The sequence below is a fragment of the Scyliorhinus torazame genome, chromosome 6, assembly GCF_047496885.1.
Source record: "Scyliorhinus torazame isolate Kashiwa2021f chromosome 6, sScyTor2.1, whole genome shotgun sequence".
In the NCBI taxonomy this organism is placed as follows: domain Eukaryota; kingdom Metazoa; phylum Chordata; class Chondrichthyes; order Carcharhiniformes; family Scyliorhinidae; genus Scyliorhinus; species Scyliorhinus torazame.
Genome location: NC_092712.1, coordinates 42602637 through 42621978, shown reverse-complemented (window position 1 = coordinate 42621978; position 19342 = coordinate 42602637). Strand labels below are relative to the sequence as shown.

Below are 19342 nucleotides of genomic sequence, written 5' to 3'. Positions count from 1 at the left end.
TCATAATAACGTAACAGTTCAGTGCACAAATGAATCATTGTTCGAACGAAAGATGAAGTGTGTAGGCTGATCTACAATTAGCTCACCTCAATAAGAACTGATCTCAACTGATTATAGGCATCTTCTAAAACATCATTAATTACCACTTTATCAAACATTCCAGGTTCTTTACCTGCAGAACAGAAATACACAAATATTTATCACTAACAGGGCACAGTAAGAAGTCTTACAACACCAGGTTAACGTCCAACAGGTTTGTTTGGAATCACTAGCTTTTGGAGCGTAGCTCACGTGATGAAGGAGCTACGCTCCAAAAGCTAGTGATTCCACACAAACCGATTCAAACATAGGCACAGGGTAAAATGTAATGCACCAGCTCCCAACATTCACACTGCTAACACGACATCCTAACTTAAATAGGATTTTTATAGGTACAAGAACATGCAACAAAAAAAAAAAAAAATCAGAAAATATTTGTTCAAATACTTACTGAATTCCATGTCCAATTTTGCTGCTAACAACCTCTTTTGCAAACTTTCCTCAGTTTCCGTTTTTCTGTGTCTCAGTCGTTGTTCCTGAATACAGATTTTATAGAATAACTTTTTTGTTTACATCGATGTTGCAATCAATTTCCCAGGTATCATTTTAGAGGAAAAATGACAAGCTTACTGGAGGATTACATGATGAACTTAATTTGAAAATCAAAGCTGTATGTATGGACAGCTTCAATAGTTTCAGAATGCCTGTACAGTCAACATTAAAGTCCAAGTTTTACCATTTCTGGATAATTTACAGGAGGGTATAGATGGGCTGATCAGTGCCAAATGGAATTCAATCCGGATAAGTGTGAGGTAATGCACTTGGGCAGGACAAGCAAGGGAAGGGAATACATGATAAACGGCAGGACCCTGGGAAGCACCGAGGATCAGAGTGATCTTGGTGTGCATGTACACTGGTCCCTTAAGGTAGTAGAGCAGATGGATACAGTGATCAAGAAGCCATATGGTATACTTGCCTTTATTGCCGAGGCATAGAGTTTAAGAGCAGGGAGGTTATGCTGAAACTGTATAAAAATGTTGGTTGGGGCATTAATAGAGTATTATGTGCAGCTCTGGAATCCACATTAAGGAGGGATGTGATAGCACTTGAAAGGGTGTAGAGATTTACTAGGATGTTGCCTGGGCTGGAAAGTTTTAGTTATGAAAAAAGATTGGATAGACTTGGATTGTTTTCCTTGGGGCACACTGAGGTGGGGACATGTGTATAAAATTATGAGGGGCATAGACAGAGTAGGCAGAAAGAAACAGTTCCCCTTCGTGGAGGGATCAATGACCAGCAGTCATATAGGCAGGTAAGGGGCAGGAGGTTTAGAGGGTGTAAGAGGAAAATCTTTTTCACCCAGAGGGTGATGGGAGTCTGGAACTCGCTGCCTGAAAAGGATGGTGGAGGCAGAGACTTTCAGAACATTTAGGAACAGGGCAGCACATCGGCACAGTGGTTACCACTGCTGCCTCACAGCATCAGGGACCCAGGTTCAATTCTGGCCTTGGGTGACTGTGCGGAGTTTGCACTTTCTCCCCATGTCCGAGTGGGTTTCCTCTGGGTACTCCGGTTTCTTCCACAGTCCAAAGATGTGCAGGTTAGGTGGATTGGCCATGCTAATGTCCAAAAGGTTTGGTGGGTTACTGGGATAGGGTGGGGCGTGGGCCTGGGTAGAGTGCTCTTTCAGAGGGTCAGTAAGACTTGATGGGCCGAATGGCCTCCTCCTGCACTGTAGGCATTCTATGTGCACTTGTGATGCCAGAGCATTCAGGGCTATGGGCCAAGTCCCAAAAAATGGGATTAGAATACTTAGGTGGCCAATTTTGACTAATCTCGGGATGTTTATTGTGTTTTCCATAAGGCAGATACAATCAACATACTGGGGGTAATCATTGATCAGAAACTGAACTGGACTAGCCACATTAATACTGTGGCTACCACAGCAGGTCAAAGGCTAGGAATCCTATGGCGAGTAACCCACCTCCTGACCCCCCAAAGTCTGTCCACCACCTACAAGGCACAAGTCAAGAATGTGATGGAATATCCTCCATTTGCTTGGATGAATGCAGCTTCAACAACACTCAAGAAGTTCAACATCATGCAGGACAAAGCAGCCCCCTTGATTGACACCCCATCCACAAGCATTCAATCCCTCCACCACCGACAAACAGTGGCAGCTTTGTGTACCATCTACAAGATGCACTGCAGTAACTCGCCAAGGTTCCGAGGCAGCACCTTCCAAGCCCACTAAATCATTCACCACCTTGACTTGGAAATATATCGCCGTTCCTTCGCTGTCGCTGGGGCAAAATCCTGAAACTCCCTCCCTAACAGCACAAGGAGTGTACCTACACCTCAGAGACTGTAGCAATTCAAGAATCAGCTCACCACAACCTTCTGAAGGGCAATTAGGGATGGGCAGTAAATGCTGGCCGAGCCAGCGACGCCCACATTCCATAAATAATTGTTTTTCCTTTAAAACAAATACTTGTTCAAAGCTACAGCCATTTCCCCAATTTGTCAATCTTAATCTGTAAGGAACCAACACTCACCTTATTATAGCTTCTCTCTTCCTTTTTATCCGTTTTATATTTCTTGCTAGTTTTCTCATTGTCCAATTTCTCCCTCTATTATTTCTTTAGTCATCCTTTGCTAGTTTCTAAACTTGCCCAATCCTCGGACCTACCAGAAGACATAGGAGCGGAAGTAAGGCCATTCGGCCCATCGAGTCCACTCCACCATTCAATCATGGCTGATTTCAACTCCATTTACCCGCTCTCTCTCCATAGCCCTTAATTCCTCGAGAAATCAAGAATTTATCAACTTGTGTCTTAAAGACACTCAACGTCCCGGCCTCCACCGCCCTCTGTGGCAATGAATTCCACAGACCCACCATTCTCTGGCTGAAGAAATTTCTCCTCATCTCTGTTCTAAAGTGACTCCCTTTTATTCTAAGGCTGTGCCCCCGGGTCCTAGTCTCCCCTGCTAATGGAAACACCTTCCCTACATCCACCCTATCTAAGCCATTCATTATCTTGTAAGTTTCTATTAGATCTCCCCTCAACCTCCTGAACTCCAATGAATATAATCCCAGGATCCTCAGACGTTCATCGTATGTTAGGCCTACCATTCCTGGGATCATCCGTGTGAATCTCCGCTGGACCCGCTCCAGTGCCAGTATGTCCTTCCTGAGGTGTGGGGCCCAAAATTGCTCACAATATTCTAAATGGGGCCTAACTAATGCTTTATAAAGCTTCAGAAGTACATCCCTGCTTTTATATTCCAAGCCTCTTGAGATGAATGACAACATTGCATTTGCTTTCTTAATTACGGACTCAACCTGCAAGTTTACCTTTAGAGAATCCTGGACTAGGACTCCCAAGTCCCTTTGCACTTCAGCATTATGAATTTTGTCACCGTTTAGAAAATAGTCCATGCCTCTATTCTTTTTTCCAAAGTGCAAGACCTCGTACTTGCCCACGTTGAATTTGATCAGCCATTTCTTGGACCACTCTCCTAAACTGTCTGAATCTTTCTGCAGCCTCCCCACCTCCTCCATACTACCTGCCCCTCCACCTATCTTTGTATCATCGGCAAACTTAGCCAGAATGCCCCCAGTCCCGTCATCTAGATCGTTAATATATAAAGAGAACAGCTGTGGCCCCAACACTGAACCCTGCGGGACACCACTCGTCACCGGTTGCCATTCCGAAAAAGAACCTTTTATTCCAACTCTCTGCCTTCTGCCTGACAGCCAATCGTCAATCCATGTTAGTACCTTGCCTCAAATACCATGGGCCCTTATTTTACTCAGCAGTCTCCCGTGAGGCACCTTATCAAAGGCCTTTTGGAAGTCAAGATAGATAACATCCATTGGCTCTCCTTGGTCTAACCTATTTGTTATCTCTTCAAAGAACTCTAACAGGTTTGTCAGGCACGGCCTCCCCTTACTAAATCCATGTTGTCTTGTCCTAATCCGACCCTGCACTTCCAAGAATTTAGAAATCTCATCCTTAACAATGGATTCTAGAACCGTGCCAACAACCGAGGTTAGGCTAATTGGCCTATAATTTTCCATCTTTTTCCTTGTTCCCTTCTTGAACAGGGGGGTTACAACAGCGATTTTCCAATCCTCTGGGACTTTCCCTGACTCCAGTGACTTTTGAAAGATCATAACTAACGCCTCCACTATTTCTTCAGCTATCTCCTTTAGAACTCTAGGATGTAGCCCACCTGGGCCCGGAGATTTATCAATTTTTAGATCTCTTAGTTTCTCTCGCACTTTCTCCTTTGTGATGACTACCATATTCAACTCTGCCCCCTGACTCTCCGGAATTGTTGGGATATTACTCATGTCTTCTACTTTGAAGACTGACGCAAAGTACTTATTTAGTTCCTCAGCTATTTCCTTGTCTCCCATCACAAAATTACCAGCGTCATTTTGGAGTGGCCCAATGTCCACTTTTGCCTCCCGTTTGTTTTTAATGTATTTAAAGAAATTTTTACTATCATTCCTAACGTTACTGGCTAGCCTACCTTCATATTTGATCCTCTCTTTCCTTACTTCTCTCTTTGTTATCCTCGGTTTGTTTTTGTAGCCTTCCCAATCTTCTGACTTCCTACTACTCTTTGCACATTATAGGCTTTCTCTTTTGCTTTGATGCATTCCCTAACTTCCTTTGTCAGCCATGGCTGCCTAATCCCCCCTCTGATAACCTTTCTTTTCTTTGGGATGAACCTCTGTACTGTGTCCTCAATTACTCCCAGAAACTCCTGCCATTGCTGTTCTACTGTCTTTCCCACTAGGCTCTGCTCCCAGTTGATTTTCGTCAGTTCCTCCCTCATGCCCCTGTAGTTACCTTTATTTAACTGTAACACCTTTACATCTGATTCTACCTTCTTTCTTTCAAATTGGAGATTGAATTCGACCATATTATGATCACTGCCTCCTAAGTGCTCCCTTACTTTAAGATCTTTAATCAAGTCTGGCTCATTACATAACACTAAGTCCGGAATGGCCTGTTCCCTCGTGGGCTCCATCACAAGCTGTTCCAAAAAGCCCTCCTGTAAACATTCAATGAATTCCCTTTCCTTGGGTCCACTGGCAGCATTATTTACCCAGTCCACCTGCATATTGAAGTCCCCCATGATCACTGTGACCTTGCCTTTCTGACATGCACTTTCTATTTTGTGGTGCATTTTGTGCCCCCGGTCCTGACCACTGTTAGGAGGCATGTACATAACTCCCATTATGGTTTTTTTGCCTTTGTGGTTCCTCAACTCAACCCACACAGACTCCACATCATCTGACCCTATGTCATTTAGTGCTATTGATTTAATTTCATTCCTAATTAACAAGGCAACCCCGCCCCCTCTGCCCACCTCTGTCTTTTCAATAGGTTGTGAATCCCTGGATGTTTAAATGCCAGTCCTGAACCCCCTGCAACCATGTCTCTGTGATGCCTACCACAGCATACCTGCCAGTCACAATCTGGGCCACAAGCTCATCTACCTTGTTCCGTACACTGCGCGCATTTAAATATAGCACCTTTAATTCTCTATTGACCGTCCCTTTTTGTTTTCTTAGTGTGGTGGACCTTGGTTTACTGAGCCTTTCCATACACAGTCATATTTTGTGGGATGGGGACTATCGTAACCTCTCCTGAGTTTTGTCTTTTCGTGCTTTTTTGTATTCCTAAGCAGCTACACTTCCCACTGATTACTTCACCTCTTGGTTCCCTGACTTTCCCTTCCCCCCCCAATAGTTTAAAGTCCTATTGACCACCCTGTTTACTCTTTTCGCCAGAACACTGGTCCCAGCTCGGTTCAGGTGGAGACCATCCCAACGGTATAGGTCCCCCCTGTCCCAAAACTGATGCCAGTGTCCCATGAAAAGGAACCCCTCTTTCCCACACCACTCTTTCAGCCACGTGTTAACTTCCCTTATTCTTGCCTCCCTATGCCAATTTGCACGTGGCTCGGGCAGTAATACGGAGATTATGACCCTTGAGGACCTGTTTTTTTTTTTTTTTTTTAATTTGAATCCTAGCTCTTTATAATCTCTAAACAGGTCCTCTTTCCTAGACCTGCCTATGTTGTTGGTACCGACATGGACCACAACAACTGGATCCTCCCCCTCCCTCTCCAGTATCCTTTCAAGCCGGTCAGAGATGTCCCGCACCCTAGCACCGGGCAGGCAACATACCATGCGGGACTCTTTATCCTGCTCACAAAAGGATACTATCTATCCCCCTGATAATAGAATCCCCTACAACTACAACTTGCCTATTTACTCCCTCCCCTTGAATGGCCTGCTGAACCATGGTGCCTTGGTCAGCTGACTCATCCTTCCTACAGCCCTGTTCGCCATCCACACAGGGAGCAAGTGCCTCATACCTGTTGGACAGAGTCAAGGGCTGAGGCTCCCGAGTTCCTGACTGCTGGTTCCCTTTACCTGCCTGACTTGCAGTCACACCCTGCTGTCCCTGGCCACTGGCAGGATTTAAACTACTTACTCTGACAGGTGTGACTACCTCCTGAAACAGTGTCCAGGTAAGTCTCCCCCTCCCGGATGTGCCACAGTGTTTGAAGCTCAGACTCCAGCTCATCAACTCTGAGCCGGAGCTCTTCGAGCAGCCAACACTTACTGCAGATGTGGTCGCTGCAGCTTGCAATGGGATCTGCCAGCTCCCACATCAAGCAGCTCAAGCACATCACCTGACCAGCCATCACTAATTAATTAATTAGTTTAATTTAAGTTTACGAGTATAGCTGTGTTTTTTTTTAAATTTGGGGCAGATTTGCTATCAACCAATCAGATCACAGCTTCCCTCTGACGTCACTTTTGGGGAAAAAACTGGAAAACAGGAAGTTACCGTTAGGTTTTTATACTCACAGAGACTGCTCCTCCTCCTCCGAACGGCTCCCGAAATTAGGCCCGAAGAGAGAGAACAAAACAGTAGGGAAAAAGCACCTTCTCCCACTCTTCACCGAATTACCTCACTGCACCAAATTACCAAATTCTCACTCTGTCTGTGTCTCACTCACTCAGGCTGTGTCTCCTTGACCTGCGCAATGCTTACTAAGAGCGCTTTCTGTCTGTCTTTTATAGACTTTAGGATGACTCACACTAAAACTTCAAAGTGAAGAATACAATGTGTACCTTTGTGCCCCTTAACAGGCCTCAGGTGACTGCCAGATAACTGCCTCTCAGCAATTAGGGTGGGGGCAGCTTCAGCCAATCAGACACTAATCTACACTGCACTTTTAACTGAAAAACAGCAAAATTAGATTAACCACTTACCTTTCCTGGTTACCTCACTGCACCAAACTACCAAATTCTCACTCGGTCTGTATCTCTCTCACTCAGGCTGTGTCTCCTTGACCTGCGCAATACCACTAATTTTCACAGCACTGTACCCCTTTTCTTTCAATTTCATATCACCCTTAACTTCCTTCGTTTCCCAGAAGGATGCAGCATCCATGGTGGAGTTTTTCTTCCTCAGTGGAATATATCTTGGTTGAGAAATAGGAAATATCTCCTTAACTGTCGGTCATGTCTTCTCTAAATTTCTTCAACGGAGAAGTGCTTTTCTTAACACCTGAAAATAATCCTACAGTGTTGACCAAATACACCCAATCCTTTGTACTATGATTAAAAATATTGTTTATGGGTGGAAGTTAATTTAACCTTTAAATTAAGGTTAAGCCAAATGTGAACTTGATGTCAAATAAAGCAAAACATTTTCATGAATTCTGTAACCTTTTTTATTAAAATATAAAACTTTACAAGATCTACTTCTCTTTTGTCTGAAGTAGCAACAACATAGTTGAATTTTTTTCATCATAACCAGCCCCAAGCCAGTGCCACTTTAGAAGTACGATAGGAACAGCCGTGGATATGATATTTATGATGCTGCTCAAGGAGTGTTTCTTTAAAATAAGGGACACGTCATACCATTCCATTTCTCTTCATGTAATAGCCTTCATGTAAAGTACCCCCCCCCCCCCCAATACCCTGCAGCCCAATGGTAATGCAGTTTGGTGTCAGTGCTAAGTGGCACTGTACTTACAAGAATTTCAAACGACGGTGGCTGAATGGAAAGGTAAATTGGACACAGGTCCGTTTTCTTGATATTCCTCACGCCCTGCATGTCAATGTCAAGAATACAGATTTGGTTCCTGGCTTGTACCTCATGGACCGCTGCTTTACTGGAAGTAAAACAAGTCAATTAATAATTTTAATAATAATCCTTATCGTCACAAGTAAGCTTACATTAACACTGCAATGATGTTACTGTGAAAAGCCCCTAGTCGCCACATTCTGGTGCCTGTTCGGGTACATACATAGAACGATACAGCGCAGTACAGGCCCTTCGGCCCACGATGTTGCACCAAAACAAAAGCCATCTAACCTACACTATGCCATTATCATCCATATGCTTATCCAATAAACTTTTAAATGCCCTCAATGTTGGCGAGTTCACTACTGTAGCAGGTACGGCATTCCACGGCCTCACTACTCTTTGCGTAAAGAACCTACCTCTGACCTCTGTCCTATATCTATTACCCCTCAGTTTAAAGTTATGTCCCCTCGTGCCAGCCATATCCATTTCCGGGAGAAGGCTCTCACTGTCCACCCTATCTAACCCCCTGATCATTTTGTATGCCTCTATTAAGTCTCCTCTTAACCTTCTTCTCTCCAACGAAAACAACCTCAAGTCCCTCAGCCTTTCCTCATAAGATTGTCCCTCCATACCAAGCAACATCCTGGTAAATCTCCTCTGCACCCGCTCCAAAGCCTCCACGTCCTTCCGATAATGCGGTGACCAGAACTGTACGCTGAGGGAGAATTCAGAATGTCCAAATTACCTAACAGCGCATCTTTCGGGACTTGTGGGAGGAAACCGGAGCACCCGGAGGAAACCCACAGACCCAGGTAGAATGTGCAGGCTCCGCACAGGCAGTGACCCAAGCCAGGAATCGAACTGGCACTGCGAAGCAACAGTGCTAACCACTGTGCTACCATGCCACCCCAGGCCTCATGCTGAAATCTTTCCCAGAGAAAAAGCCAGAGTGCCTGTAGGTTTGCCAGTTACAACACGAGGCCAAAACATGGAAATTTATGAGAATGATTTAAAATAAATGCAAGGACAGTTGAATAGACTTTGTTTAAAATGACATGGGGATTATAGTTGGATAATATAGAATCATAGCAAAGTTACAACACAGAAGGAGGCCATTCGGCTCATCTTGTCCATGCCAGCCCAAGGACACTCAGGTGCCCTTTCTAATCCCCACCCGGTACATAGCCCTGTAGCTTACAGCACTTAAGGTGCAGATCCAGGTACCTTTTAAAAGAGTTTAGTTTCTCTGCCTCCACCACCAACTCGGGCAGCGAATTCCAGACTCCCGCTGCCCTCTGCACATTCTTCCTCATGTCCCCTCTACACTTTCTGCCACTTATCTTGAATCTGTGTCCCCTGGTTCTAGAATTCTCCACCAAGAGAAACAATGTTATCCTGTCCACCCCATCTCTTGCCCTCATAATTTTGTACACCTCAATCAAGTCACTCCTCAGCCTTCTTTGGTCTAAGGAAAATAACCCCAACCTATCCAACCTTCCCCTGTAGCTAAACTTTTCCAACCCTGGCAACATTCTCGTAGAAAGAATAGAAAGAAGAAACCTGTTGCCTGATTGGAGGATTGGGGCTGAAAGAGAGTGCAGAGAAAGGAGGCATCACCTTAAAGTTCAGCAGTGACGTCAGGAAGCACTTCTTCAGTCGTGGAAATCTGGAACTCTCTCCCAAAAGATCGAGGCACTAATCATTATAGCCACGCAACCCATTGTCTCTCCACCGCATTCAGGCAGTGCAATCCTGGAGCCTGCCTCCACCGCATTCAGCCAGTGCAATCCTGGAGCCTGCCTCCACCGCATTCAGCCAGTGCAATCCTGGAGCCTGCCTCCACCACATTCAGCCAGTGCAATCCTGGAGCCTGCCTCCACCGCATTCAGGCAATGCAATCCTCGAGCCTGCCTCCACCGCATTCAGGCAGTGCATCCCTCGAGCCTGCCTCCACCGCATTCAGGCAGTGCATTCCTTGAGCATGCCTCCACCGCATTCAGGCAGTGCAATCCTCGAGCCTGCCTCCACCGCATTCAGGCAGTGCATCCCTCGAGCCTGCCTCCACCGCATTCAGCCAGTGCATTCTGTGAGCCTGCCTCCACCGCATTCAGGCAGTGCATCCCTCGAGCCTGCCTCCACCGCATTCAGCCAGTGCATCCCTCGAGCCTGCCTCCACCGCATTCAGGCAGTGCATTCCTTGAGCCTGCCTCCACTGCATTCAGGCAGTGCAATCCTCGAGCCTGCCTCCACCACATTCAGCCAGTGCAATCCTCGAGCCTGCCTCCACCGCATTCAGCCAGTGCAATCCTGGAGCCTGCCTCCACCGCATTCAGCCAGTGCAATCCTCGAGCCCGCCTCCACCACATTCAGCCAGTGCATCCCTCGAGCCTGCCTCCACCGCATTCAGGCAGTGCATTCCTTGAGCCTGCCTCCACCGCATTCAGGCAGTGCATTCCTTGAGCCTGCCTCCACCGCATTCAGGCAGTGCATTCCTTGAGCCTGCCTCCACCGCATTCAGGCAATGCAATCCTCGAGCCTGCCTTCACCGCATTCAGCCAGTGCATTCCTTGAGCCTGCCTCCACCGCATTCAGGCAGTGCATCCCTTGAGCCTGCCTCCACCGCATTCAGGCAGTGCATCCCTCGAGCCTGCCTCCACCGCATTCAGCCAGTGCATCCCTCGAGCCTGCCTCCACCGCATTCAGCCAGTGCAATCCTTGAGCCTGCCTCCACCACATTCAGCCAGTGCAATCCTTGAGCCTGCCTCCACCGCATTCAGGCAGTGCATTCCTTGAGCCTGCCTCCACCGCATTCAGGCAATGCAATCCTCGAGCCTGCCTCCACCGCATTCAGGCAGTGCATCCCTCGAGCCTGCCTCCACCGCATTCAGGCAGTGCATCCCTCGAGCCTGCCTCCACCGCATTCAGGCAGTGCATCCCTCGAGCCTGCCTCCACCGCATTCAGGCAGTGCATCCCTCGAGCCTGCCTCCACCGCATTCAGCCAGTGCAATCCTGGAGCCTGCCTCCACCGCATTCAGGCAGTGCAATCCTCGAGCCTGCCTCCACCGCATTCAGGCAGTGCATCCCTCGAGCCTGCCTCCACCGCATTCAGCCAGTGCATTCCTTGAGCCTGCCTCCACCGCATTCAGCAGTGCAATCCTCGAGCCTGCCTCCACCGCATTCAGGCAGTGCAATCCTCGAGCCTGCCTCCACTGCATTCAGGCAATGCAATCCTCGAGCCTGCCTCCACGGCATTCAGGCAGTGCAATCCTCGAGCCTGCCTCCACCGCATTCAGGCAGTGCATCCCTCGAGCCTGCCTCCACCGCATTCAGCCAGTGCATTCCTTGAGACTGCCTCCACCGCATTCAGCCAGTGCAATCCTCGAGCCTGCCTCCACCGCATTCAGGCAGTGCATCCCTCGAGCCTGCCTCCACCGCATTCAGGCAGTGCATTCCTTGAGCCTGCCTCCACCGCATTCAGCCAGTGCATCCCTCGAGCCTGCCTCCACCGCATTCAGCCAGTGCAATCCTCGAGCCTGCCTCCACCACATTCAGCCAGTGCAATCCTCGAGCCTGCCTCCACCACATTCAGCCAGTGCAATCCTTGAGCCTGCCTCCACCGCATTCAGGCAGTGCATTCCTTGAGCCTGCCTCCACCGCATTCAGGCAATGCAATCCTCGAGCCTGCCTCCACCGCATTCAGGCAGTGCATCCCTCGAGCCTGCCTCCACCACATTCAGGCAGTGCATCCCTCGAGCCTGCCTCCACCGCATTCAGGCAGTGCATCCCTCGAGCCTGCCTCCACCGCATTCAGGCAGTGCATCCCTCGAGCCTGCCTCCACCGCATTCAGCCAGTGCAATCCTGGAGCCTGCCTCCACCGCATTCAGGCAGTGCAATCCTCGAGCCTGCCTCCACCGCATTCAGGCAGTGCATCCCTCGAGCCTGCCTCCACCGCATTCAGCCAGTGCATTCATTGAGCCTGCCTCCACCGCATTCAGGCAGTGCAATCCTCGAGCCTGCCTCCACCGCATTCAGGCAGTGCAATCCTCGAGCCTGCCTCCACTGCATTCAGGCAATGCAATCCTCGAGCCTGCCTCCACGGCATTCAGGCAGTGCAATCCTCGAGCCTGCCTCCACCGCATTCAGGCAGTGCATTCCTTGAGCCTGCCTCCACTGCATTCAGGCAGTGCAATCCTCGAGCCTGCCTCCACCGCATTCAGCCAGTGCAATCCTCGAGCCTGCCTCCACCGCATTCAGCCAGCGCAATCCTGGAGCCTGCCTCCACCGCATTCAGGCAGTGCATCCCTCGAGCCTGCCTCCACCGCATTCAGCCAGTGCATCCCTCGAGCCTGCCTCCACCGCATTCAGGCAGTGCATTCCTTGAGCCTGCCTCCACTGCATTCAGGCAGTGCAATCCTCGAGCCTGCCTCCACCACATTCAGCCAGTGCAATCCTCGAGCCTGCCTCCACCGCATTCAGCCAGTGCAATCCTGGAGCCTGCCTCCACCGCATTCAGCCAGTGCAATCCTCGAGCCCGCCTCCACCACATTCAGCCAGTGCATCCCTCGAGCCTGCCTCCACCGCATTCAGGCAGTGCATTCCTTGAGCCTGCCTCCACCGCATTCAGGCAGTGCATTCCTTGAGCCTGCCTCCACCGCATTCAGGCAGTGCATTCCTTGAGCCTGCCTCCACCGCATTCAGGCAATGCAATCCTCGAGCCTGCCTTCACCGCATTCAGCCAGTGCATTCCTTGAGCCTGCCTCCACCGCATTCAGGCAGTGCATCCCTTGAGCCTGCCTCCACCGCATTCAGGCAGTGCATCCCTCGAGCCTGCCTCCACCGCATTCAGCCAGTGCATCCCTCGAGCCTGCCTCCACCGCATTCAGCCAGTGCAATCCTTGAGCCTGCCTCCACCACATTCAGCCAGTGCAATCCTTGAGCCTGCCTCCACCGCATTCAGGCAGTGCATTCCTTGAGCCTGCCTCCACCGCATTCAGGCAATGCAATCCTCGAGCCTGCCTCCACCGCATTCAGGCAGTGCATCCCTCGAGCCTGCCTCCACCGCATTCAGGCAGTGCATCACTCGAGCCTGCCTCCACCGCATTCAGGCAGTGCATCCCTCGAGCCTGCCTCCACCGCATTCAGGCAGTGCATCCCTCGAGCCTGCCTCCACCGCATTCAGCCAGTGCAATCCTGGAGCCTGCCTCCACCGCATTCAGGCAGTGCAATCCTCGAGCCTGCCTCCACCGCATTCAGGCAGTGCATCCCTCGAGCCTGCCTCCACCGCATTCAGGCAGTGCATTCCTTGAGCATGCCTCCACCGCATTCAGGCAGTGCAATCCTCGAGCCTGCCTCCACCGCATTCAGGCAGTGCATCCCTCGAGCCTGCCTCCACCGCATTCAGCCAGTGCATTCTGTGAGCCTGCCTCCACCGCATTCAGGCAGTGCATCCCTCGAGCCTGCCTCCACCGCATTCAGCCAGTGCATCCCTCGAGCCTGCCTCCACCGCATTCAGGCAGTGCATTCCTTGAGCCTGCCTCCACTGCATTCAGGCAGTGCAATCCTCGAGCCTGCCTCCACCACATTCAGCCAGTGCAATCCTCGAGCCTGCCTCCACCGCATTCAGCCAGTGCAATCCTGGAGCCTGCCTCCACCGCATTCAGCCAGTGCAATCCTCGAGCCCGCCTCCACCACATTCAGCCAGTGCATCCCTCGAGCCTGCCTCCACCGCATTCAGGCAGTGCATTCCTTGAGCCTGCCTCCACCGCATTCAGGCAGTGCATTCCTTGAGCCTGCCTCCACCGCATTCAGGCAGTGCATTCCTTGAGCCTGCCTCCACCGCATTCAGGCAATGCAATCCTCGAGCCTGCCTTCACCGCATTCAGCCAGTGCATTCCTTGAGCCTGCCTCCACCGCATTCAGGCAGTGCATCCCTAGAGCCTGCCTCCACCGCATTCAGGCAGTGCATCCCTCGAGCCTGCCTCCACCGCATTCAGCCAGTGCATCCCTCGAGCCTGCCTCCACCGCATTCAGCCAGTGCAATCCTTGAGCCTGCCTCCACCACATTCAGCCAGTGCAATCCTTGAGCCTGCCTCCACCGCATTCAGGCAGTGCATTCCTTGAGCCTGCCTCCACCGCATTCAGGCAATGCAATCCTCGAGCCTGCCTCCACCGCATTCAGGCAGTGCATCCCTCGAGCCTGCCTCCACCGCATTCAGGCAGTGCATCCCTCGAGCCTGCCTCCACCGCATTCAGGCAGTGCATCCCTCGAGCCTGCCTCCACCGCATTCAGGCAGTGCATCCCTCGAGCCTGCCTCCACCGCATTCAGCCAGTGCAATCCTGGAGCCTGCCTCCACCGCATTCAGGCAGTGCAATCCTCGAGCCTGCCTCCACCGCATTCAGGCAGTGCATCCCTCGAGCCTGCCTCCACCGCATTCAGCCAGTGCATTCCTTGAGCCTGCCTCCACCGCATTCAGGCAGTGCAATCCTCGAGCCTGCCTCCACCGCATTCAGGCAGTGCAATCCTCGAGCCTGCCTCCACTGCATTCAGGCAATGCAATCCTCGAGCCTGCCTCCACGGCATTCAGGCAGTGCAATCCTCGAGCCTGCCTCCACCGCATTCAGGCAGTGCATCCCTCGAGCCTGCCTCCACCGCATTCAGCCAGTGCATTCCTTGAGACTGCCTCCACCGCATTCAGCCAGTGCAATCCTCGAGCCTGCCTCCACCGCATTCAGGCAGTGCATCCCTCGAGCCTGCCTCCACCGCATTCAGGCAGTGCATTCCTTGAGCCTGCCTCCACCGCATTCAGCCAGTGCATCCCTCGAGCCTGCCTCCACCGCATTCAGCCAGTGCAATCCTCGAGCCTGCCTCCACCACATTCAGCCAGTGCAATCCTCGAGCCTGCCTCCACCACATTCAGCCAGTGCAATCCTTGAGCCTGCCTCCACCGCATTCAGGCAGTGCATTCCTTGAGCCTGCCTCCACCGCATTCAGGCAATGCAATCCTCGAGCCTGCCTCCACCGCATTCAGGCAGTGCATCCCTCGAGCCTGCCTCCACCACATTCAGGCAGTGCATCCCTCGAGCCTGCCTCCACCGCATTCAGGCAGTGCATCCCTCGAGCCTGCCTCCACCGCATTCAGGCAGTGCATCCCTCGAGCCTGCCTCCACCGCATTCAGCCAGTGCAATCCTGGAGCCTGCCTCCACCGCATTCAGGCAGTGCAATCCTCGAGCCTGCCTCCACCGCATTCAGGCAGTGCATCCCTCGAGCCTGCCTCCACCGCATTCAGCCAGTGCATTCATTGAGCCTGCCTCCACCGCATTCAGGCAGTGCAATCCTCGAGCCTGCCTCCACCGCATTCAGGCAGTGCAATCCTCGAGCCTGCCTCCACTGCATTCAGGCAATGCAATCCTCGAGCCTGCCTCCACGGCATTCAGGCAGTGCAATCCTCGAGCCTGCCTCCACCGCATTCAGGCAGTGCATTCCTTGAGCCTGCCTCCACTGCATTCAGGCAGTGCAATCCTCGAGCCTGCCTCCACCGCATTCAGCCAGTGCAATCCTCGAGCCTGCCTCCACCGCATTCAGCCAGCGCAATCCTGGAGCCTGCCTCCACCGCATTCAGGCAGTGCATCCCTCGAGCCTGCCTCCACCGCATTCAGCCAGTGCATCCCTCGAGCCTGCCTCCACCGCATTCAGGCAGTGCATTCCTTGAGCCTGCCTCCACTGCATTCAGGCAGTGCAATCCTCGAGCCTGCCTCCACCACATTCAGCCAGTGCAATCCTCGAGCCTGCCTCCACCGCATTCAGCCAGTGCAATCCTGGAGCCTGCCTCCACCGCATTCAGCCAGTGCAATCCTCGAGCCCGCCTCCACCACATTCAGCCAGTGCATCCCTCGAGCCTGCCTCCACCGCATTCAGGCAGTGCATTCCTTGAGCCTGCCTCCACCGCATTCAGGCAGTGCATTCCTTGAGCCTGCCTCCACCGCATTCAGGCAGTGCATTCCTTGAGCCTGCCTCCACCGCATTCAGGCAATGCAATCCTCGAGCCTGCCTTCACCGCATTCAGCCAGTGCATTCCTTGAGCCTGCCTCCACCGCATTCAGGCAGTGCATCCCTCGAGCCTGCCTCCACCGCATTCAGCCAGTGCATCCCTCGAGCCTGCCTCCACCGCATTCAGCCAGTGCAATCCTTGAGCCTGCCTCCACCACATTCAGCCAGTGCAATCCTTGAGCCTGCCTCCACCGCATTCAGGCAGTGCATTCCTTGAGCCTGCCTCCACCGCATTCAGGCAATGCAATCCTCGAGCCTGCCTCCACCGCATTCAGGCAGTGCATCCCTCGAGCCTGCCTCCACCGCATTCAGGCAGTGCATCACTCGAGCCTGCCTCCACCGCATTCAGGCAGTGCATCCCTCGAGCCTGCCTCCACCGCATTCAGGCAGTGCATCCCTCGAGCCTGCCTCCACCGCATTCAGCCAGTGCAATCCTGGAGCCTGCCTCCACCGCATTCAGGCAGTGCAATCCTCGAGCCTGCCTCCACCGCATTCAGGCAGTGCATCCCTCGAGCCTGCCTCCACCGCATTCAGCCAGTGCATTCCTTGAGCCTGCCTCCACCGCATTCAGGCAGTGCAATCCTCGAGCCTGCCTCCACCGCATTCAGGCAGTGCAATCCTCGAGCCTGCCTCCACTGCATTCAGGCAATGCAATCCTCGAGCCTGCCTCCACGGCATTCAGGCAGTGCAATCCTCGAGCCTGCCTCCACCGCATTCAGGCAGTGCATCCCTCGAGCCTGCCTCCACCGCATTCAGCCAGTGCATTCCTTGAGCCTGCCTCCACCGCATTCAGCCAGTGCAATCCTCGAGCCTGCCTCCACCGCATTCAGGCAGTGCATCCCTCGAGCCTGCCTCCACCGCATTCAGCCAGTGCATCCCTCGAGCCTGCCTCCACCGCATTCAGCCAGTGCAATCCTCGAGCCTGCCTCCACCGCATTCAGCCAGTGCAATCCTTGAGCCTGCCTCCACCACATTCAGCCAGTGCAATCCTCGAGCCTGCCTCCACCACATTCAGCCAGTGCAATCCTTGAGCCTGCCTCCACCGCATTCAGGCAGTGCATTCCTTGAGCCTGCCTCCACCGCATTCAGGCAATGCAATCCTCGAGCCTGCCTCCACCGCATTCAGGCAGTGCATCCCTCGAGCCTGCCTCCACCACATTCAGGCAGTGCATCCCTCGAGCCTGCCTCCACCGCATTCAGGCAGTGCATCCCTCGAGCCTGCCTCCACCGCATTCAGGCAGTGCATCCCTCAAGCCTGCCTCCACCGCATTCAGCCAGTGCAATCCTGGAGCCTGCCTCCACCGCATTCAGGCAGTGCAATCCTCGAGCCTGCCTCCACCGCATTCAGGCAGTGCATCCCTCGAGCCTGCCTCCACCGCATTCAGCCAGTGCATTCCTTGAGCCTGCCTCCACCGCATTCAGGCAGTGCAATCCTCGAGCCTGCCTCCACGGCATTCAGGCAGTGCAATCCTCGAGCCTGCCTCCACCGCATTCCGGCAGTGCATCCCTCGAGCCTGCCTCCACCGCATTCAGCCAGTGCATTCCTTGAGCCTGCCTCCACCGCATTCAGCCAGTACAATCCTCGAGCCTGCCTCCACCGCATTCAGGCAGTGCATCCCTCGAGCCTGCCTCCACCGCATTCAGGCAGTGCATTCCTTGAGCCTGCCTCCACTGCATTCAGGCAGTGCAATCCTCGAGCCTGCCTCCACCGCATTCAGCCAGTGCATTCCTTGAGCCTGCCTCCACCGCATTCAGGTAGTGCATTCTTTGAGGCTGCCTCCACCGCATTCAGGCAGTGCATTCCTTGAGCCTGCCTCCACTGCATTCAGGCAGTGCAATCCTCGAGCCTGCCTCCACCACATTCAGCCAGTGCATTCCTTGAGCCTGCCTCCACCGCATTCAGGCAGTGCATTCCTTGAGCCTGCCTCCACCGCATTCAGGCAGTGCATCCCTCGAGCCTGTCTCCACCGCATTCAGCCAGTGCATTCCTTGAGCCTGCCTCCACCGCATTCAGCCAGTGCAATCCTTGAGCCTGCCTCCACCGCATTCAGCCAGTGCAATCCTTGAGCCTGCCTCCACCACATTCAGGCAGTGCAATCCTCGAGCCTGCCTCCACCGCATTCAGCCAGTGCATTCCTTGAGCCTGCCTCCACCGCATTCAGGCAGTGCATTCCTTGAGCCTGCCTCCACCGCATTCAGGCAGTGCATTCCTTGAGCCTGCCTCCACAGCATTCAGGCAGTGCAATCCTCGAGCCTGCCTCCACCGCATTCAGCCAGTGCATTCCTTGAGCCTGCCTCCACCGCATTCAGGCAGTGCATTCCTTGAGCCTGCCTCCACCGCATTCAGGCAGTGCAATCCTCGAGCCTGCCTCCACTGCATTCAGGCAGTGCAATCCTCGAGCCTGCCTCCACCGCATTCAGGCAGTGCATTCCTTGAGCCTGCCTCCACTGCATTCAGGCAGTGCAATCCTCGAGCCTGCCTCCACCGCATTCAGGCAGTGCATTCCTTGAGCCTGCCTCCACCGCATTCAGGCAGTGCAATCCTCGAGCCTGCCTCCACTGCATTCAGGCAGTGCAATCCTCGAGCCTGCCTCCCCCACATTCAGGCAGTGCATTCCTGAGACTAAGCACTCAATGTGAAACGTTTCTCTTCCTGTCTCCATTGCTTCTTTTGCCAATTGCCTTAAATTCCTGTCTCCTTATTGTCAATCATTCCATCGATGGGAAGTTTCTCCCCATCTACCCTGTCCAGACTCCTCGTGACTTTAAACTATCGATTCTTCTCTCAACCTTCTCTTCTCCAAGAACAAATCTGACTTCTCCAATCTACGCATTTGAGACTGACCAGGTTATTAGGCAATGGTGACAAGAGTTACAGAACAAAGGCAGCTAAGGTGGATTTAAGGTACAGATCACCCACGATCTAACTGAACTACAGAACAGGCTTGTGGGCTGAATGGCCCATCCCTGTGACAGGGAGCCAAAAAATACTGATCCTTTGAGTGGTGGTTATCCACAGTGTGCTCTAATAAAAGGTCACATTCAAAACATAAATTTTTCATTTCAGATGCGGACTTGCCTGAAGAACATGTCTGCCCTTCGTATTTTTTCTTTCCAACGGGT

General features: G+C 52.3%; 1 protein-coding gene across 5 annotated transcripts in view; it reads right to left on the bottom strand.

The window, feature by feature from the left end:
* LOC140424766 (guanylate kinase-like) overlaps positions 1-19342 on the bottom strand; it is a 61823-nt gene that overhangs the window by 1981 nt on the left and 40500 nt on the right. For all 5 annotated transcript variants that reach the window (XM_072508151.1, XM_072508150.1, XM_072508154.1 and 2 more), the window contains 3 exons: positions 8115-8253; positions 491-575; positions 87-172 (listed from right to left, as the gene is read on the bottom strand). In XM_072508151.1, the coding sequence (XP_072364252.1) occupies positions 87-172; positions 491-575; positions 8115-8253 (310 nt within the window). The remainder of the gene's footprint in view (positions 1-86; positions 173-490; positions 576-8114; positions 8254-19342) is intronic.